The following is a 22956-nucleotide window of genomic DNA, read 5'->3' as shown; positions in this document are numbered from 1 at the left end:
TGACTTTACACATACTCCTTTCTCAAATCATTCCTGATAGGTGATAAACATTTACTCTGGTATGAATGTAGTACACTTAAATAGTTTTTAACCTTTATGGGTCTGAATAGCAGTCACAGCTGCTCCTTTACTCTTCTTTACTGACCTCCTAATTTTTTCCAGTGCTTTGCTGAAGGTAAGCAAACTATGTAGAAGCGGGAGAGTTAGCTTTTATTGCTCTTGCAGGAAGGTTAAATGCATTACAGTCCCTGTTGGAGAGCAGCTGTTGGACTGGCACATTTTAAGGCCTGAAATCTTATATGTGGGGGTTACTTTTGATGCTATGAAATTGCTCTTCTGATTTTAATGTGAGTTTTCTTTAACATAGAGCACTTCTTTTAAGACAGATAACCTCCCTTATCTTTCCTCTGTACATTCTGTTCTGTTACTAAAATGTCCTTTTGACAAATTTCTTTCCACCCAATTTTCTGATGTGTTTATGAGGTCAATATTCTTATTTATGGCTAGATGTCTCCAATTTTTTCTTAGACTCAGTATTCTAGTCCATATTCTGACCTCAATTATATTCTTGAAATCCAAATTGGTGTCAGCAGGAGTATTGATGTTAATATTTATTCAGGAGGTTTTTTATGGAACCTGAATTTTCTCTTCCACATAAGTGGATGATCTCCTCTTGAATTATGGCTCAATAACTTTGCAGAGTATATCTCCTGGCCCAGGTCCCATACATACTATTTTCAATTTTCAGCAGCCTTATTGAGACCATACTTTTCTGCACATTTTATATTGATGACATTTGCAAAGAAAAAAAATCAAAGGTATTCCGTTCTGGAGCCGAACAATCTTTATTGTAAAATCTTAAGGTAGAAGGATTTAAAAACACTTAGAACACCATTACATGCACATAAGACCTCTCTGTTATACTAAGTCTTTGGTTCAAAATTTGGATATTCTTTGTGAAGCTGAAGCTGTGATACCGAAATTTGTAGTCTTTTTTTTCCCATGGATTTTTACCTCCATTTTATTTTGCTATTTTGCTGTTTAGATAACTTTAAATCACCTTTTTCCTGTCCATATGAACTGATTATTTTGGTAGAAACAGTATTTTTCAGGGGTTTTTCTATGCTTTTGAAATAGATTAGGTAGAAAAGGGAAAATTGCCTATGAACTGCTAGATATGAAAATTATTTGCGTTGATTTTTTTTGCTGGAGACAAAGGTTTTTACAGAAAAATATATGAGTGCCCTTATACGTCCTGATAGGAATAAACAGTGGGTGATTGGGAACTTTACTACTAGAGTGATAGCCAATTCCTCCTTTTCTGAAGACCATCTGGAATATTTCTGAGAAATCCACTCACTTGTACATAAAACAGGTATAACAATCAGATGAATTGCATCTCCTGCTCACAACCTACTATCTGCCCATTTTCAGTTTTTTCTACTTACTGTTATTTTATTTTGCTAGTATAACAAGGGAAGACTAATTCTCATAGCTCTTTTCTTCTTAGAATGAGCATAGCAAGGATGTTGTAAAATACTGTGGAACGTACAGTCTCCGTAATGCAAAAATATGGATTAAGAGATTCAAGAGGAAACCTAGTAATGTTCATCCTATTTACAAAAAGATTTTTTTCATGATTATCACATGAATATGAACAAATTTTTACAGTTTTACAATTCAATATTTCTGTCTGGAACAAACAAAACATTGAACAACATTTATTGTTTCTAAAAGTTCAAAAGGATAGTGTTGCAGTATCTAAATGTCCTTAAGTATTTGCTAATCATATTCCCGATCTATGCAGTACAGTATATGCCATGTTGAGGTAGAAAATAGTAGTCATTATTAATGTTGTCGTTATCATCATCAGTGTTACAAGTGGAGAGAAAGGAAATTGTTATACAATTCAATTCAATGGGAATTTTTAATAGGTTCCAGAAATAGCAAATTTAGGTCAAAGTTATGTCTAGACTCTGAACAAGTACTATAAGCTAACGGTTCCTATTCTTGTTAACACAGCAGCAGTTAGTTGCTATAAAGATAAGAATGATTCTTAAAGTTTGTTTCTTATCATTCTAGACCCATTATAATACCAGGGGGGAAAGACTGCTTTTAAACCCAAATGGTTTAATACTAGAAAACAGTATTTTCTAAAACAATAATAACTTAGAGGAGAAGCATGCTTCCAATTGGTTTATTTTTCAGTTGTGCATGCTATCTGCACCAATCTGCACCTAACCTTTTTCTGAAAACTACTGCTGAATATATAGCATTTTGCAATGTAATATGCACTTGTAAAATTTTGACAAAGAAATGTGTTTTCTCCTACACATTTGGTTTCAAGAGAAAGGCTTGAGCACCCAAAACCTTATAGCTTTTTACAACCTCATCAGTTAATCCTATGATCAGTAGTACCTCTCTCTCTACAAGTCTTCCTTTTATCATACACATTCTTAACATATCAGAGGGAGATTATGGCATACCTATTTAGACATCAGCTATCCAAAATCACTGAAGATTAAGTCATTTGGGTAATATCTTACCATGATATTTTAATTACATTTCTTTAAGGAAACTCCTGAAGTTTTCACTGCATCTATGTGCTATATCAAGAAAACTTTCTCAATCAAAGGAGAGTCTTCTAATAAAGACCTTCTGTACAGAAGGAATATTGTCTTGGCTTACAGTAGCTTAACTGTGATGGCAAGTTACTGGTTGGAAACAATTGAAGATGCAGTCTCTGAAATGCATTGCCACCTCCTCCTACATTGCCGTACTCTGCACAATGCAGCGTTCTTCGATCCCGATGTGGCGAACCTATGCTCATGCCATGGTGAATCCCTAGTGAAAATGCACAATTCTCTTTCAGCCATTCATGTCCTGATTGAAAAGACACAACAGTCATTTTGAATGGTTGAATAGCTGACAAGCACACTTTTGAAAAGCCCGAGTGATTTGCATGTTTCTGTGTGAACTCCTCTCTTATGAACCCTTTAGGAAGAGTACCATTCCTGGTACAAGAGATCCAGTATTAAAATGTAATAGTAAACAATCACAGCCCTTTGTTTACTTGTTCTTTCTCTTTCCCATTTCTTCTCGTAGGTGTAATAAGAACAGCTCTGCCAAATATGGACAGAGAAGTGAAAGAACAATATCAAGTTCTAATCCAAGCCAAGGACATGGGAGGACAGCTGGGAGGACTAGCTGGTACTACCACTGTAAACATTACTCTCACGGATGTCAATGACAACCCACCCAGATTTCCTAAGAGTATGTTGCATTCCAAATGCACTAATTTTCAAATAAGCATGACTGAAAGTATTAATGTGAAAAATCCTTTAGATAAGGAATTGAGATCCAGGAAGAAGAACAGTAGATGATGAAAAAATTTAGAATATACTGTTGTTTTTTTAAATTATATAAAGCTCAATTTGAAAGTATGAGTTTTGAATGTTTAAGAGGAAATATATCATCATTCCACAGGACCAGCCTGAGCCTAGGAGTTCATTTCATTTATACTTTAAAAATGATTTGGCAAATACTATTTTGTCAAGGGAAACTGGATGATCCCCTTCAAATGACAAAAGGTTATAACCTGAGACTTCCAGGCACCAAAGACAGAACTGGCTCACACTAAGCACTGTTGTTATGATAATCAGGAACAGATTTTTTACACGTCTTGGCCAAAAAGATATATCTATCCTTGAAAACACTTACAGCCTCAAAATAGTGATCTTCCACTGACAATTTATAACATTTCATATCAATTAGTTTAAATGAGGCTTTTCAGAAGTATGCTAATTTAAAGAGTTTCATAGTCTGTGTATGATTAGCACGATTGTCACTTACTGCTCTCCTTAAATTTACTGAAGTCTTGTATATTCCGTACCTTTGAAATGCAGACACTAATCAAGCATAAACCTTGATAACTATGCCAAAACAATTAGCTGCTAAAAGTTGTTAATAAGGTAAATTCATATTAGAAAATTTGTGTGAATTTGCAGTAAGATCATGGCAGCTTTTTACTTTGTATCTCTTTTCTTGCACATGAATTATAATCCCATTTTACGTATTATAAATGCTCCTTAGGTGCCAAACCACACCTGAAACTTCACAGTTTTCTTTCATATAGAAATTCTTCTTCTTTTCCTCAGTATGAAAATATATTGCATTCTGCAGGCGTGTAAGAATGACCATATTAAGACAAAGATCCATCTGGCCCTGCCTTCTGTCTCTTACACTGACATCTAGAGGGTATACATAAAAACAAGCCAAACAATACTCCAGAACATTTCCTCAGTTTCTAATGATTTTTAGCCCAGGTGGTGTCTTTGTATTTAACAACCCTCAATGGATTTTTCTTACAGCAAGTTGCCCCGTTGCTTTGAAACGTACATAAAATTTCAGAGTCCACAACATCCTATGTTAGTGAGGTGCACAGATTAATCATATATCATACAGCAAACAGCTTCCCCTCATTTGTTTTGAATCCATCCCTACGTATCTACCTGCATGTTGGCCTCTTTAAATAATTCAGAAAGTGTTACAAAATATGACCTTTATTTAGAAAAGCTGTGTTGAGTTTTTTTCAGTATGGGATATTCTCCATGAGGCAAAAACCCTGTGTATGTCTTTCGGGAAAAAAATCAGTGTTATAATAGCACCTCCAAGACTTCATGTGCCACAGTGTTTTGAAGCAAAATATTACACATCGTAATAGTTCACTTATTTCATCCTTCAGGCTCTTGGGCATGTAACAGCTAATCCCAATGATTTGTTACTGTTGTGTCTGTTTGTTCCACAACTGCTTCTATAGCTAACTTAACCTTCTGATGAGTCCCCCATAAAGAAGGGGTCCAGGACAGAAAAATTTCCCAGCCATTCTACACTGAACACAAAGAAAAAAAAATATTAATTTTACACTTGTGATCTTATCTTCTCTGAGCACTTCTTCTAGATCTCAATTTTGGGTTGACTTTACACAGTCTCTCTCAGGCTTTTGCTTCCAGATGTCTTTAAAAGGCAATTATTGTTAGCTTGTTTGCCAGAGATTTATTCAAAGTCATTTTTTGTCTTCTTTATTGTGGTTTTATAGATAAAGCAGATTTTATGGTTCTTTCTATTGTTCTCCCTGAGACAAAACTTCATTTTTTTGAAAGATGTGTTCTTGCTTTTATTAGCTATGTTGTTTACCCTTACTGACTTGTTTTTTAATGGGTGCTGTGCATTTGCTGTGTCCCTAGGTAACATCCACATCACCCACAGTGATTTAACTCTCAGCTATCTCATTCAGATTTTTTATAGCAATATCCCTAGGTTTATTTATTTACACTTTTTTTTTTTCTTTTTTATTTAACTGTGTACAACCATCATGTAATTTTGGCTCTTACTGCTCCTGCACAGATACTGCTTTTAAACTCATTACGGTTGCTGTAAAATTTAGAAGAACTAAAGAACTTTTCCTGACTAGCTAGTGTTAATACTGTTCTCTTTTTTAAGTCTTATTTGACTTCAAGCTTCCTTTAACAACCATCATTATTCCTCCACTGATAAGGTCTACTTTGCTGTTCCTGTGTATTTTGCTCCTTGGTACTGTGCTGCCTGACTGATTTTCTTCTTTCCCACAGATTTTGAACATACTTATTATGCTGATATTCTTGTTTAGTGTTAGACATTAAAGCTACCCATACTAGTTCCCATTTTAACCCTTGGCTTTATATTGTGGTTTTCTTTCTCCTCTTCACTGGAGGAGATACTCCTCCCCTAGTTTGATTCTGTGTGCTGTACCATTTCTGCATTTCCTACTGGACTACCATCACCTTTTGTGGCATTCTTCAGTGAAGAATGCAGAATTCTGGTGACTGCACCCTTCATCTGAACTGTGTACTTTTGCATTTTTTTGAATTGTGTGCTTTCCAAGACCTGCAAATTTTCCTGAACTTTTCAGCTAGAATCACAGTAGTCATAGGAAAGTTTTTAAACTTTCTGAAGCCTGTTTTTCCCATGGCCAAAATGAATTTTGCATCTTCTCTATGGGCACCCATTCTTTAGCAAGTTCCCCTACTTTCCAATAATGTGAATCCCTTCTCCTTATACCTTTTTCTCAGCCAGGCATTTAAAGCTTTGCTTTTCCATCTTTCTCTCCCTGATTGTACATTGTGAGACAATTTCATATTATGCTACTATGAATGTCCTTAACTTCTTCAGCTTTCGCTTGCCAGCCTAAATTTTACCCCTAAGACGTTTGTCCAGTCTTACCTTATTTTGTCAGAGCTCACATGGACTACAGCCACTGGCGCCTCCTTGTGTTTCCTGACATCCTGTCAAAACATGTGACTTGCTCCAAATCTGGTCAACAAGCAAATCATCCCAGAGGGTCTCTTTAGAATCATAGAATCACTGAGGTTGGAAAAGACCTCTAAGATCATCGAGTCCAACCGTCAACCCAACACCACCATGTCCACTGAACCATGTCCCTAAGTGCCTCATCTACACGTCTTTTAAATACCTCCAGGGATGGGGACTCCACCACTTCCCTGGGCAGCCTGTCCCAATGTTTAACCACTCTTTCAGGAAAGAAATTTTTCCTTACATCCAATCTAAACCTCCCCTGCCGCAACTTGAGGCCATTTCCTCTCGTCCTATCACTTGTTACTTCGGAGAAAAGACCGACACCCACCTCGCTACAACCTCCTTTCAGGTAGTTGTAGAGCGCGATGAGGTCTCCTCTCAGCCTCCTTTTCTCCAGGCTAAACAACCCCAGTTCCCTCAGCCGCTCCTCATAAGACTTGTTCTCCAGACCCCTCACCAGCCTCGTTGCCCTTCTCTGGACACGCTCCAGCACCTCGACGTCCTTCTTGTAGTGAGGGGCCCAAAACTGAACACAGTATTTGAGGTGCGGAACATTTCCACTGTCCTCGTCCTCAATGCTTGTTAAACCTCCCACCACTGCAGTCTGCTCCTTCTTTTCAGCTGGAACCCCTGCTGCTGGAAGGGTACCACAAGTGCAAGAGGAAATAATGTAACTGCTTGGAAACTGAAAAACTCAGTGCATTGGCAAGTTCCTTGGGCCCAATGTTCTTTCCTGTGTCTGATTTTCAGTTGTATATTTTACTTTCTTTGTTGTTAGGCGTCTTAGTAATTTTCTATTTTATTGTATGCCTTCATCTACTATGGTGTTGCAAAAAATACGTCTCACATAATGTCAGACAGTTTTCATGACACAGAGAAATGGAATATATCTTCCTCTTTGAACAAGATAGCTTTGAGGGCTCATTTAATGCATGCACTGTAGTTATGACGTCTTTGCCCATTTTTTGCTATGAAGGAGCAAAAAAAAATCACAAGAGACCAACCTTGTCCTGTGCTTTGCATGCTAATAGGGTTGAAAACCTTTTCTTTCTATTATATCAAATGTCACAGAAGCCGAATTATAGCAGTGACTCTCAACAAAACAGAAGAGAATAATATTGGAAGTTCATGTTGATATTGAAAATAATAAACTTTTAGCATGGCTTACAAGCTAAAATGTCAGTATGGGGACTCCGGTGTATTGGAACAAGTTTGATTAAGGTGGACAGTTAACTGAAACATTCTTTTCTTTTGGAATGTGTTACAGGCAACATATTTATATTCTCATAAACTAAGAACTTCTGTTTAATTGAAATAGGAAAAGCAAAAATTCTGATCAATGGGGATTTACTTAGCCAGTCCCATTTGGTTAAGGGGTATGTGAGATGATGTCTAATGTGCCTGAAATTCACAGAGACACAAGGCTAATTACAGCTAAACAAAAATAATTGATAGAAAAAAAGTTGAGTATGAATTTTATTTCTATGTATTAACCGTATTTTTCAGTTTTGCTCTTTGAAAATGTTGCAATGATTCAGAGTAACTACCTGCCAGGAAATGGAGTTTGTCATTTGCTTGACTACCACAGCTAAAAGGATACTTGTGCAGAATTTTAGTTTATGTGAAAAATAAGCCTTTAAAATCAGGTCCAGGTAGGTGCCAAGTTCAGGTCTGGCAAGACCTGAAGAGCCCTCACTGTTGCTGGCAGTTGAGACCTCCAGTATCACATTATTCATCGTTGGTCAACAACGCCAAGAAATCCAAGTGCAGACTGAGAAAAGGGACTGAAGGTCCTTTAACTGCTGCAGGGTAAATATTTTTGCATCACATAATCAGGACAACAGTTTCCCAAAGGGCTTATGCCAAAGATGCCCTGCTGTAGATTACCTTATCAAATAAGAAGAGATTAATTATCACAGAATAAAGTTTAAATTTCTTTTCTGAACTCAGTTAAGCTGAAAAAAAAAAAATCACAGTAGAAGTGGGAGAATATATATTGTTAATACTTGGAAGAAGCTACGCTGATAAATAATACATTACAAGCTTGCAAAAAAAATGTGTCATGGAACATATTCATCTCATTGAGGGTCCTTTAAGGAGACAGGCAGGTTTGGATGGGATATCAGCATCCAGTGATGAAAAACCACCGACTATCCTGCTGAACATGGAATTTTTTATTTAGAACCTGTGCTTTTGAACATATTCAGTGGGGAACTCCCACCTTGGATGTCTCACAGTAATGAAGAGTGTAACAAGGGGGAAACCTCTAAACATTATATATTTCTGTCAGAGTTGTTTGACCTGCAGGTATCTATTGGCCGACATTCCAGAAAACTGAGGCACTTCAGAAAACTGATATTTTCTTTATAATTAGAAGGAAAAAATGAATCTGAGTTATTTTATTAGCAGAAATTTATTTCCAAAAGTGTTTATATATGTCTTGCCTGACTCTTCATTAGTACACTGACTTTCTGCATTACTGTGCATGTTTCATTGTTAAAGATAGAACTTTTTCGTAAATATTAAAATAAATGTTTCATACTAAAGTTTGATTCTTGCCAAAACCAGAAAAAAATAAGACTGAAAGGGAAAGTACTTTTCCTATCATAGCTACAATGTTCAAGCAATTAGATGAAAATTTGGTATAATACAACATCGCCTTTGAACAGAGAAGAGTGGATAAAAGCTGTTTATCTGTAGGCATGCATCCTGGTCCAGAAGGGAACTGATGGCCTTTCTCTCAGCTACTCACGTACATGATAGCTGGTTAAGTAAAAAGACAATTCAGTACACCCTTCCTAGAAGCTAATGGGCTAACCCTTAACACAACAAGCATTAGACCGGTCTGAGTTAGCTGCAAGGACAGCTGTGGCTTGTTTCCAGCTCTTAAAATAAGCTTCAAGAAAGGATGGATGGGTTATATTTACTTCAACATTTAAATGACAAAAACCTGTATAATTAGTTGATATAAATTATACTTCATGGAATCAAACCAATTAAGTGAAGTGGTTGATTCATATTTTGTAAGGTTATTGTGCTTCAGTTTTCCTGTCTCTTTCTTTTGTTCACTGATGACAGAGTGACTGTGAAAGCAATTTAGAGAAATAAACCCTTATATGCTGAGCAATAAAAGCACATGCGAATCATTTTAGTCAAAGGACTAGTATGTCTTTTTATTTTAATATGACATAAATATACTTTTAGAGGATAAGGTCCTGAGATAGAAGAAATGCAATTGAATTAAAAAAATGTATACAGTTTTTATTCTGATATTAGCAAATAAAAGACCATTCTCAAGTGTTTTATGAAGTCAGCAATAAGCTGGGTTTATTTTTAAGGTGTGTATTTTTAAGGTGACACTTCCTCAATTTATCTTTTTTATTCAAAAGAACTATTTGGCTAAAGCTATGTTTTATTATATCATTTCCAACTCACAGGAGAAGTAAATATTGTAGGGGAACAATTGAAAACTGTTTTTAATAGAAGAAAAATGAATTAATGTTTGGACCCAATAGTTGAATTTTGTCTACTTGTGCACATCTTGGCTTTAAAAAAAAACAGCTCTCTGATGGTCAGAAACCTTTATCTCAGGGATGTTTTGCAACCACATTTAAAATGTTCAGACGGCTGTAGAGCAACGCCTAGACATCACAAGGGCCAGTTTTTTGCTGTCATTGGTCTTTCCAGAAGCATCCCAGTGAAATCCATCAAATTAGTTTGCATAAAAGAGCATGGCTAATTTCCAGAAATGCTAACATGCTCGGAAACAGAAATGCAACTATTCATCTTTCTGGTAATGACACCTTAAATAAGGCAAGGTTGAAGGATCGTTCCTAGGACCTTGCACATTATCTGCCTGCCCATACCATAGAAGTTTGCAGCTAATTAGATTTGGATTTCAAAAGTGGCCAGTACCATCTCACAGAACGTATTAAATCGTCCACTGGAGGCAACAGAGGAAACAACAATCTTAAATAGAAAAGTCAACAAAATGGACAATTCAGAAACCAGAAAAAATGTCTTTCATTGATGCAATTCGAGGAATTTCAGTGCAAGTAAAAAAGACCTTTATAAAAGACAGCTAGCCTTTTTCCCTCTTAGTTATATAACCTTTGCATGCTACTTGAAAGATCTATTGTCTGGATGATCTATTATATAGATCTATTATCTATTTCACAATTATGATATTAAAAATAGAGTTTGCATATTATTACCCTTTAGATAGCATCTATTTTCAGTGATTATTTATTGGTTCATAACATATTTTAATAGGTTTACTTTCAAGTACTAAAATCCGTAGAAATATTTTGAAATAAGAGACAACCAAGTGCTGAACTTGGAATAGCCTGCCTATACATACATATGCATACACACTCTGTGGATTGAAAACTCTTATCATAGTTATTTATTTATATATTCTGGGAAGCTTAGTACAGCACAGAAATTGCACACACACTTTAACATAGGTTTTACTATATAAAAGCAGGTCAATTTTGTTCACTCAGTAAACTAAATGTGGCTGATTCCATTCATGTGGTTTTGAACAAGTCTTGCTCAGATTTTATTGAAAAATTGGGTTCAGATGCAGAGTGCAAGTAAAAGGTCTTCTGGTCCACATGAGATAGAAAGAAAAATCTTTTAACCCACTGCTTTGGATGAGTGGCCTATGAGAGAGAAGTTCCTCAGATAATGGTATCTAGTTTAAAGATTTCAGAAGAATATAACACAGATCCTACCCAGTAGTAAATTAGACATTTACAGAAAAGGACTGTGTGATTAAGAAATTATTCTGTTCACTAACCTAAGAAATTAAAATAATGAAAGCAGAGATTTTGATTTAAAAAAAAAAAAAATGAGGAAGATTTATTCCCTCCCTACTTGGACAATTTGCTGGAAAACTTACTTTGGATTAAGATTCAGAGCTTCAATCTGCCTAATTAAGTATTTTAACAAGCCTGCCCAACTTTCTGGGAAGTTATTGTATCCACTGCCATTTAGATAGGGACGTATAGCTTGCTTTTGATTCTCCTGTTAAAAGTTGTTGTGCTTTGCATACAGCACTTGTATCTTCATTGGCTCTCAGGATGAAAACGAGCCTATCTTTCATTGATTAAAGAATTTGCCTGGCAGACAAGATGCCCTCATTCAGTTCCAGCAACTAATTACTTATTTTATACCAAATGGGAGATACTTACACAGGACAGTTGGACAGATTTATTGCAGACTGGCCTGTGGGCAGTGATTAGTTGGGAGACCGAGTCAGAGCTTGCTTTGAATCAGAAAGGGAGGGAAGGTTGAATCCTAGTCTACTCTGCCTTTGTTAATTTTCTAACCTCTATGCCATAAGACATAAAGGGAAAAAAGCACCAGCTTGGTTTTGTAAACCAAGCTTAAATCTTTTAATGTCAGAAAATCTTAAGCAAGCCTGACTTCCATTTACCTGTGAGTTTTGGGTAAACTAAAGCTCTGTTTTGAGTTGAACATCTATTTTAACCAACCATTTCAAGGAGTGTTGGAAGACAGGAATGAAAAGACTCCAGAAACGGGCCCATGCAATTGTAAACCAATCATGAAACCAGCAGCCATGCAGAGGTCATTATAATTTTGGATTGTAATACCAGTGAGTCACTTAACTACAGCTTTAAGACCAGCAAAACAATAGTCAAATCAGTACGTGAATAAATACTAGCAGACCAGTATTTGCACAGTTCTCTTACAGGAATCAGAGGAGGACTTAGGGTAACTCCTCTTTAAACCAGGTTCCTTCCAAGTCTCATACCTCTGTACTATCCGCATCTCTGTCTCCCCCTCCTCTGGCCTTCACTTTCCTCCTCACCCTGTCTATCCTTACATTCAACATGCACTCTTGTCTCCCTTCTCCTAAAAGAGACACAAATTTTTCCTTGATCTCATTTTCATCTTATAACTACAGTGTGGCCATCTCCTCCTTCTCCTCTCCAAGTGTTTTTTTTCTCCCCAATAATAACACTGCTAAAATAATTTATCCTTTGTTGGTTCACTTCCAGCTCTGAGTCTCTCCACATTTTGCTATACTGAGATCATGAGTCTTCACCATCCCAGATAAGCTCTTTACAGCTCCATCGTGCTTGGTTTGGCCACTACACTGTCAGCTCAGTGACCCTTGCCTGCTGTTTGTATTTGGCCCACCTGAGTTAGCTACACATTTGACAGCTAGTCATAAAAAAGCCTCTGTACTTTTTTTTTTCCTATACCACCACTTAATCAGTGCAATTACAGACATTTTTACATAGACTAAAAGAAGATATACAAGGCTCATTTTATTTTGCTTTGAAGACTTAAAGAAGGATGTGAGAGTGTTGGGGAAAGTTCCTGGACATCTAAATCCCCACACTGTTGGCCTTAGCACAGTCACTGGGCACAGTTTTGACCAACACCAAGTAAAGCTTTCTCAGACAAATTCAAGGCATTTGGGGAAATTAGTACAGATCAGGAACTATTTTCTGCAGCCACTTTCCATGAAGCTGACCTATTTTGGCATGGGTAAAAGAATTTAATAACATGGAAATAGGCCATTCTATACCGGCTAGCTTCCAGGCCACAGACTTCAGCTGGTACATGAAATTTCTTCATAGAGTTGTAGCTTTTTTGAGCCTATGCTTTGAAATCCAGGCCGTGCAGCCCACCTTGGGTCACAGTACCTGATAGTTAAGTAGGCTTCTGTTACTATTGGTGTGTGTGCAACATAAAGGAGTTAACATAAAATTCAACATCTATACAGATTTCTATTTACACTTATGCTAACTTTCTCTTACTTTTTTCTTATTCTTTTCCACATCAGAATTCTTCAAGCACTTTCAGTAAGAGCTGATTTGCCCCCAAAAGTGGATGTAGTCTTAGTAAAAGGTCCCTAGAAGCTTCTTTTTTTTTTGGTAGCTGTCACTGCTGCATGATCTTGATCATAAAGCATCTTGAAGAGTGAAACATTTGATTCAGACTGAACAATGACACAAAACCCAACTAAAGCATAATATTTTTTTTAAAACCGAGAAATAAACTGCAGGGAGAAATATTCAGTTACCATAGATTCTCAAAACACTAAATGTTTAGTAAATTTTATGCCTGCTACACTTACATTGGTTTTTAACTTTCTTAAGAATGCATAACTAGCAAAGGCTATTCTTAGAGGACCACTTGGAGTACTGATTGAATGAAACAAAACTCTCTTTAAAGCTCTAAACTGAGAGAGACTGAACCCTCAAATGCAAAGCGGAGCATGAAAATAAATATAGCTGTTTCTTGGTACTATTCCATAACCAATGAAAAAAATAGGTAATTTGTCACTAGGTAAAATGTAATGCTCTGATTGCACAGTAAGCAATAGTCCAAGGAATGCAAATGAGCACAATAGTGGTTAGAAGTTAAATATTATCTATTTGTCATAAAATTCTGTTCTTAGTCTGCACTTACCCAATTCATTTTCCCCCTGTCATCAGGTTTAAGTGGTAATTGATAATTAACAGAAAGATTTATAGGTCAATTAGTTTTAAACACATCATTATCATCATAGTAGATTATTATCATTAATAATTGTATTTTACATCTGCTACCTTCTGTATAGAAGGTGTAAACAAATACGGCTCATAGAAATTCAACAACCTTTGTCAGGAATCATGACATTCATTCCACCCCAATGTGTTTTCTGTGGGGAGCAGTGAAGAAACTATTCATTCAAAACACAGAGAGTATTTAGATTGGATGCATGAAATTATCCACAGTAACCTTGGGATGGCTTAAGAGCACCATGCATCTCCACCTACTCTCTAATACTGAAGAGTAGCTAGGGCTACAGATTTAACAGCATGGAGTTGCCTTGCAATGCCTTGAGAATTGGTTGCAAAGTGACTCACAGACTACAGTGTCACTTGCTGTGTCACTATAATTTCTGGCAGCATCTGCCTTTTTCCCCTAGGCCTTCCGTCCAAGTAAGAAATCAACACAGCCTTTCTGCTTCTGACTGTGGTGGGCTTGCTTTCTGAAAATTTAGAGACTACAGTGCAACATGCAGTGAAACAGACCATATGTAATTATCTAATCATAATCACAATAGTTTAGGTTTCTGATTTCAGAAATACCTAACAACCACAGTTGTAGTCAGATTTTCAGGAGTGCTCCACTCTGTAAAAGCATTAAATGGGATGCCCAAAAAGTGCTTGCAACAAACCAGAGGTTCCTACTGACAGCAATAGGAGCTGCAGATACCAGGCAGTTTTGAAACTGTCTTCTCTGAGTCCAAAATACATGTTTAGTTGAATTTTTGCATAAAGAAAGGCATAAAAATGAAAAGAACATAACAGAAACATTCTAGAAGAACTCTTTCAAGTTTTCTCTTGAATTCATGACAATAATTTTTTTTTCAAAGTGGCTTCCACAACAAATTTTTTGATCTTATAAATGTGTTTGGCAGTGCTCTCAAGAGAAAGATCTATAATTAAGCACTCACTACCGACAGATTTCATTGCAAAAGGAGCAGTATTTATATAGAGATCTCACCTTTAAACACTTAAATTGGAAGACATAAACATCACTTTTGATAAGTTGATCACACTTGCTGTAAAGTATAAGAGACTACAAACACGAGGCCAATTGCCACCTTACAGTATCATTATTTTTTGGTCTATATCACACGCTAAATCACAAGTATTTTAAGGAAACTGTATACAGTAAACCAAAACTTAAAACAAAGAACAGTAAACTATTGTGCACTTGCACATTTGGCGGCTCATGGCTTAGACAAGTGTACTCTGCGCTGGGTCAAAAACTGTCTGGACAGCCGGGCCCAGAGAGTTGTGGTGAATGGAGTTACATCCAGTTGGCGGCCGGTCACGAGCGGTGTTCCCCAGGGCTCAGTACTGGGGCCGGTCTTGTTTAATATCTTTATCGATGATCTGGATGAGGGGATTGAGTGCACCCTCAGTAAGTTTGCAGACGACACCAAGTTGGGCAGGAGTGTTGATCTGCTCGAGGGTAGGAAGGCTCTGCAGAGGGACCTGGACAGGCTGGATCGATGGGCCCAGGCCAACTCTATGAGGTTCAACAAGGCCAAGTGCCGGGTCCTGCACTTCAGCCACAACAACCCCATGCAGCGCTACAGGCTTGGGGAAGAGTGGCTGGAAAGCTGCCCAGCAGAGAAGGACCTGGGGGTGTTGGTCGACAGCCGGCTGAACATGAGCCGGCAGTGTGCCCAGGTGGCCAAGAAGGCCAATGGCATCCTGGCCTGTATCAGAAATAGTGTGGCCAGCAGGAGTAGGGAAGTGATCGTGCCCCTGTACTCGGCCCTGGTGAGGCCGCACCTCCAATACTGTGTTCAGTTTTGGGCCCCTCACTACAAGAAGGACGTTGAGGTGCTGGAGTGTGTGCAGAGAAGGGCAACGAGGCTGGTGAGGGGTCTGGAGAACAAGTCTTATGAGGAGCGGCTGAGGGAACTGGGGTTGTTTAGCCTGGAGAAAAGGAGGCTGAGAGGAGACCTCATCGCGCTCTACAACTACCTGAAAGGAGGTTGTAGCGAGGTGGGTGTCGGTCTTTTCTCCGAAGTAACAAGTGATAGGACAAGAGGAAATGGCCTCAAGTTGCGGCAGGGGAGGTTTAGATTGGATGTAAGGAAAAATTTCTTTCCTGAAAGAGTGGTTAAACATTGGGACAGGCTGCCCAGGGAAGTGGTGGAGTCCCCATCCCTGGAGGTATTTAAAAGACGAGTAGATGAGGCACGTAGGGACATGGTTTAGTGGGCATGGTGGTGTTGGGTTGACAGTTGGACTCGATGATCTTAGAGGTCTTTTCCAACCTTTATGATTCTATGATTCTATGAACATGGTGAAGAAAAGTAATATATATTTTAGGGAAAATGATTTACATAAAATGTACCTAATGAGCATGTGAAAATCAAAGCTTCACAGGGAGTTTTCTGAGTAATACAGATGTTAAGCATGTTTTATTTAGGTGGTTTTAGACATGCAACTTAGGTGTGACTCAGAGGACTAAAGATAGGAACCTAATTTCCTTAGTCAATGGAGAGAAAAATGATTCTTCCAATACAGATGATTTAGAGCACTTGGCTTAGATCCTAAAATAAATGGTTTGACCACATTCTTAAGAATGAATGAATTGCAGTAAAAATGTGTTATTATATTTTGTGCCAGAGTAATAAAGAAAATATGAAAAAGCTCCTGCAAGATATTTAAGGCGCAGAGACGTTAAGCAGAGCATTACAAACTCAGTGTCCCATCCTTGGCAATATACTTTTTATCATGTTAATGTTTCACATATATCACGCAATTTAATTTTTTTAGAGGGAATAAGTGTATTGATTTATTTCATGGTGATGGTGTGATCACCAGAATATTACCAATAGAGCTACCTGATAAATGCCAATTACATGCTGCCTGAGATTCTGAAAAAGGAAAGACATTTTCTCTATCCTTTTTCTATCCGTAAGGCATGCTACAACTTGATAATTCTTCATAAACACTATATAACTTACATAAAAACATTTGATTCAAGCTTTTAGACTATACCCCCAAAAAATTATTTTTCTCATTGTATTTTGGACTTTTTTTACTGACTTTTTTTGTTTGGTAATAATTTCTCAATCAGTAGACTGGATATTAGCAGAACAGTTCTTTATTGGTCATGATACATAATGAAGCTGATCATCTACAACTGGTTTTCCATATAAGCCCTCAGAGATCCAGGACGCACATTGTCTAACACATGAACACATTGACAAATCAGACTGCACAGATGACCATTTAGCCACCACTTTTCTGTATAGCAAGACCAATGGAAGGGTAAGTGATAATGGTGGGATCTTTCTTATACAGAAATAACAGCATGATCAAAGCTGTTACTCAGGAACTTGATTTGGTCTCCTCAGCTTGTCAGAGTTCAACTCCATATCATCTAGGAGAAACCCTTAATTATAAATGCGAGAAGGTTCTAGAAATGAGCATTTTCTTCCCCTCCTAGTAAAACTGTGCCACCATACAAAGGAAAATTTAAGATTCTTCAAAAAATATTAAGTATGATTCTTGCCTAGGTATTAGGACACACACATCTGAGTGTCTGTGGCTCCAAACAACTGCTTCTAGAATTATTTCTACATTATGCTGTTAAACAGAGTATTATCTATTGTCTTTGCTACACCCAGCACGCTGCGGAGACAGAAGCTGTGGTCTGAATATCTTCAGCTGAGAAAATGAACTGGCATTTCCCATTTCCTGAACCCTTGCTCCAACAAGGGGGATATTATGCTCTGTGGGATGAGTCTCTGACAGGCAATGGGGAGGTTTATTTTTAGAAAGCTTTCTCACAACAGCTTATCAGTGGAAAAAACAACAAATGGTTAAACTGAAATTTTTCAGTGTACAAAAATTATACCAGGTATGATGAACTTTTTTTCCCTTTAGAGAAAGAAAAAAGAGGACGGCCTAAAAAAATCAGTCTGCTAGCTCACCTGAGGGGCTGCTAGAGTCCTGGCTCAGCAGCTGTCAGCTCTGGGGAAGCTTCATCATGTGGATTACCCTAAACTTGGGCAGGGTCAAACTCAAAAGGGGTTTTGCCTCTGCTCATTTTCCCTTGAAGAACTGGGGACCCTTGAACACCCAGGATCTCCGCAGTCTGGGGAGATGTAGCTCTTGCTAGGTGTGGACTTTGGGATCCACAGCAGAGAACCAGGAATTTTTAAGAACGGTTATGCCATATCTGATGAGGCCATAAACCCTAACTCAGAGCAGTGGGTTTGAGGACGGAAGAAGCCTTGCCATAACCGAAGTTTTACCAGTCTATGCCAGGTCATGCGTGACCTGCATCAGAGCACATGGTGACAAAGCCCGGCCTTTCTCTTCCCTCTGCAGGATCCCAGTCCCCTGCAGGGCACAGAGCCACAGCTAGGAGAGGCACGAATATAATTCGCTGCTGTGCTAAATCACATCTTCCCAGTTTTAGGAGCACGTACATCAGATGCCGCTAATTATTAGGCTGATTAGCTGTAGCTGATGTAACAGGTTTAGTATACTGAGTATCTGCTTGTATTTACAGTATCCTTTCTTTTGCCTATTACACTGTTGTTAAAACACCAGCAAGTAAATATGAACTGTTGTCTTTGTATTCTTCCTAAACAGACAGAAAAGAGTGCCCTTATAACCTGACCAGGATAAAAACTGAAAGGCCTTGTTAATTTCAGCTAACAAGAATATTATAATATATGTAATCTGATTATCTTTTTTTTGTGAGAAAACATTAAAGATTTAGATCGAAGAAAAAGAAATTATTTTATTTCAATGTTGTTGCCTATAAGATTCATGCTTTCATGATTGACTGCAATGCAATACTTTGGCAGCCGCCAAAGATAACTGAAAAAAATATAGACAAAGAAAAAGCGGGAGAGGATAATCTTGCATACACACAGTACATGTACAGTAACAGATTAGAAAAAAGCTCAAATAGGATTTACAGCTGTTTGGTTGAAGGCCATTATGCATTTAGCTTAAGTCCTTAGATGCTAACCTGGGTTATTTCTTAATGGTTGTTTTGATGATGAGATGAAATGATGGTTTTTATTTCTTATTCTCATCAGAATCGAAAACCTTTTTGGTAAATGATGGTGTACCTGTAAACTGCAGGTGTGGAGAAACAAAACAAAAAAAACCCTTTGTAGGTAAAAATCAAACCCCAGAACAGCTTTTGAGCCTTAAAAACGAAAACTAATCTAATCATGTCAAAAGAACTGTAAATGTGTGCTGAATTTCAGTCAATATGACTGATTACCTGTCACTTACTCAGCTATGATTTCTTCCCGCTATGTGTTTTGGAACCATCTTTGTTTTAGAAACTTGGAGGCAGTGCGTATGAGTTGTTAGCTCACCTCCACCAGTTTCCTGAATGCTTTTGGGGCCGAGTAATACGCCCTACCAGTCACTTCAGCCTAAAACCTTGAACAGCATCACCACTCATTCATTTTTATCATCCTCATTGATGCTGCTCAACCTGAAACTCCGAGGAAGTTTCACACCTTGAGTCACATAAAGACTACACAGGCTTTATAAAAGAATGCCTGAGTGCTTATGTTAAGCTACATAATCACTAGGCTTTCTCTAGTTTTGGATTCTGGGTTGAATTTTAAGTGTAATTTAAGTGTGAAATGTTGCATAAGTTAAGCATGTCAACTGGCACATAACTTTTGGCCTTAAAAATAACTTTTTTTTTTTCCTTAAAATTCCATTTACAACAGAGCGAAAAATCTTGACCACACAATATGTATGGCTACTAGCTTTCCTATATGTGAAAATATTCTGACACTCATGCAATATACATGACTGAAAGCAGCAAAAGGGTAACTGAGGATGAGGAAAAGGCTGAGGTACTCAATGCCTTCTTTGCCTCAGTCTTTAACAGGCAGACCAGTTATCCTCAGGGTACTCAGCCCCCCGAGCTGGAAGACGGGGACGGCGAGCAGGATGAACCCCCCGTAATCCAAGAGGAAGCAGTCAATGACCTGCTACGCCACCTGGACACTCACAAGTCTATGGGGCCGGATGGGATCCACCCAAGAGTGCTGAGGGAGCTGGCAGAGGAGCTCGCCAAGCCACTCTCCATCATTTCTCAGCAGTCCTGGTTAACGGGGGAGGTCCCGGATGACTGGAGGCTTGCCAGTGTGACGCCCATCTACAAGAAGGGCCGGAAGGAGGATCCGGGGAACTACAGGCCTGTCAGCCTGACCTCGGTGCCGGGGAAGATGATGGAGCGGCTCATCTTGAGGGCGCTCACAAGGCATGAGCGGGACAACCAGGGGATCCGGCCTAGCCAGCACGGATTCATGAAAGGCAGGTCCTGCTTGACCAACCTGATCTCCTTCTATGACCAGGTGACCCGCCTAGTGGATGAGGGAAAGGCTGTGGATGTGGTCTACCTGGACTTCAGCAAGGCCTTTGACACCGTCTCCCACAGCATTCTCCTAGAGAAGCTGGCGGCTCACGCCTTAGACAGGTGGACTCTTTGCTGGATCAAAAACTGGCTGGATGGCCGGGCCCAGAGAGTTGTGGTGAATGGAGTTACATCCAGTTGGCGGCCGGTCACGAGCGGTGTTCCCCAGGGCTCAGTTTTGGGGCCGGTCTTGTTTAATATCTTTATCGATGATCTGGATGAGGGGATTGAGTGCTCCCTCAGTAAGTTTGCAGACGACACCAAGTTGGGCGGGAGTGTTGATCTGCTCGAGGGTAGGAAGGTTCTGCAGAGGGACCTGGACAGGCTGGATCGATGGGCCCAGGCCAACTCTATGAGGTTCAACAAGGCCAAGTGCCGGGTCCTGCACTTCAGCCACAACAACCCCATGCAGCGCTACAGGCTTGGGGAAGAGTGGCTGGAAAGCTGCCCAGCAGAGAAGGACCTGGGGGTGTTGGTCGACAGCCGGCTGAACATGAGCCGGCAGTGTGCCCAGGTGGCCAAGAAGGCCAATGGCATCCTGGCCTGTATCAGAAATAGTGTGGCCAGCAGGAGTAGGGAAGTGATCGTGCCCCTGTACTCGGCCCTGGTGAGGCCGCACCTCGAATACTGTGTTCAGTTTTGGGCCCCTCACTACAAGAAGGACGTTGAGGTGCTGGAGTGTGTGCAGAGAAGGGCAACGAGGCTGGTGAGGGGTCTGGAGAACAAGTCTTATGAGGAGCGGCTGAGGGAACTGGGGTTGTTTAGCCTGGAGAAAAGGAGGCTGAGAGGAGACCTCATCGCGCTCTACAACTACCTGAAAGGAGGTTGTAGCGAGGTGGGTGTCGGTTTCTTCTCCCAAGTAACAAGCGATAGGACGAGAGGAAATGGCCTCAAGTTGCGGCAGGGGAGGTTTAGATTGGATGTAAGGAAAAATTTCTTTACTGAAAGAGTGGTGAAACATTGGGACAGGCTGCCCAGGGAAGTGGTGGAGTCCCCATCCCTGGAGGTATTTAAAAGACGTGTAGATGAGGCACTTAGGGACATGGTTCAGTGGACATGGTGGTGTTGGGTTGACGGTTGGACTCGATGATCTTAGAGGTCTTTTCCAACCTCAATGATTCTATGATTCTATGATTCTAGTTGCAGAGTCTGGTTTCGTAGTGCAGTCTGAGGGAAGTAAGGGCTTGCTCCTTTGGTACCTCCCATATACTCATCCTTTATAAAAGCCAGCAGCAAACTTAGAAAATACCTTTAAAAGAGATTTATGCAAGTAGAAGGAAAGATTTTTGTAGGCAGAGAAGTCACATGAGACAACCAACAAAATTTGACAGAACTGTTTGGGCAGCATAACCAGCTGCTGCATAAATTTGTGACCTGCTTTTTCCATCATTCCTAGAAGCTGCAGAGAACAAGGTTTTCAGGACCTTTGGGAGTAAAAGGCTATTACTCAGGCCTGTTTCAATATACCTCTATAGCAAAGGGAGGTAGTAGTGCATACAGGCAAAATGGACAACAAAATCTCTGAGGGCTTATATGGAAAACCAGTTGTAGATGATCAGCTTCATTATGTATCATGACCAATAAAGAACTGTTCTGCTAATATCCAGTCTACTGATTGAGAAATTATTACCAAACAAAAAAAGTCAGTAAAAAAAGTCCAAAATACAATGAGAAAAATAATTTTTTGGGGGTATAGTCTAAAAGCTTGAATCAAATGTTTTTATGTAAGTTATATAGTGTTTATGAAGAATTATCAAGTTGTAGCATGCCTTACGGATAGAAAAAGGATAGTTTTCAGGAGAAAACGTCTTTTTCAGAATCTCAGGCAGCATGTAATTGGCATTTATCAGGTAGCTCTATTGGTAACATTCTCGTGATCACACTGTCACCATGAAATAAATCAATACACTTACTGGTGACAACAATATACATTATTTGTTTTCATTTATTTTATTCTGAAAGTATGTTGTCACACTAGCACCATTAACAGCTTCCATATTCTGTGAAGATACTATTATAGGAGGACGATGGCAATGTAAGTACATACTACATTTTCAGAGATCTGACTCTGACAGAGTTGGAGATTACTTCTAGAGTTTCAAATTAATCTGAATGACCCCATCTTTATTGCTGTTGAATTTCTGGAAGTGATGAAATGCCAAGTCATTGAAAATAACTGATAAAAGCCTAAACAATCTGAAATGAGTAATGTAGCGTTTCTTTGACTTCATCTAAGTCCCATATGCTTTACAGCCAGGTACAGTATTTTATAGAGAAATGTTTGTTTTAAGGAATCTGAGTGCTCTTCAGTTCACTAAGAATAGATCAGCTAGGCAAAGAAGGAAAAATCCATTATCATGCACTCTTACATTTTATGTTCACCAAAATTATGGCTGTGAAGAGCAAACACTGCAGCAATGATTTCTGTCATAACAACGTAAGTGTCTGTAAAAGACCTGGGCATCAGGGCTAGAACTATGTTATGGAAATATAATATAAGATTCAAGTATAGGCAGAGACCTTTTGGATCCCTTTTCTTCTGAATAACTTGCATAGCAGAGACCCAGTAATATGCATATTTGTAAGTGATATTAGATAATAGGAGGATTTGTGATTGTGTCCTGCATACCATGTTAAAATTTT

The 22956-nt window shown here is 38.8% G+C and overlaps 1 protein-coding gene across 1 annotated transcript in view; it reads left to right on the top strand.

The window, feature by feature from the left end:
* CDH12 (cadherin 12) overlaps nucleotides 1–22956 on the top strand; it is a 630395-nt gene that overhangs the window by 547211 nt on the left and 60228 nt on the right. Inside the window, exon 6 of the mRNA XM_076330376.1 lies at nucleotides 3106–3273. Within this exon, the coding sequence (XP_076186491.1) occupies nucleotides 3106–3273 (168 nt within the window). The remainder of the gene's footprint in view (nucleotides 1–3105; nucleotides 3274–22956) is intronic.

This window comes from Aptenodytes patagonicus, chromosome 2 (assembly GCF_965638725.1).
Source record: "Aptenodytes patagonicus chromosome 2, bAptPat1.pri.cur, whole genome shotgun sequence".
NCBI classification, from domain to species: domain Eukaryota; kingdom Metazoa; phylum Chordata; class Aves; order Sphenisciformes; family Spheniscidae; genus Aptenodytes; species Aptenodytes patagonicus.
Note: the sequence above shows the minus strand (reverse complement) of the source record. Positions and strands in the feature narration are given on the sequence as shown.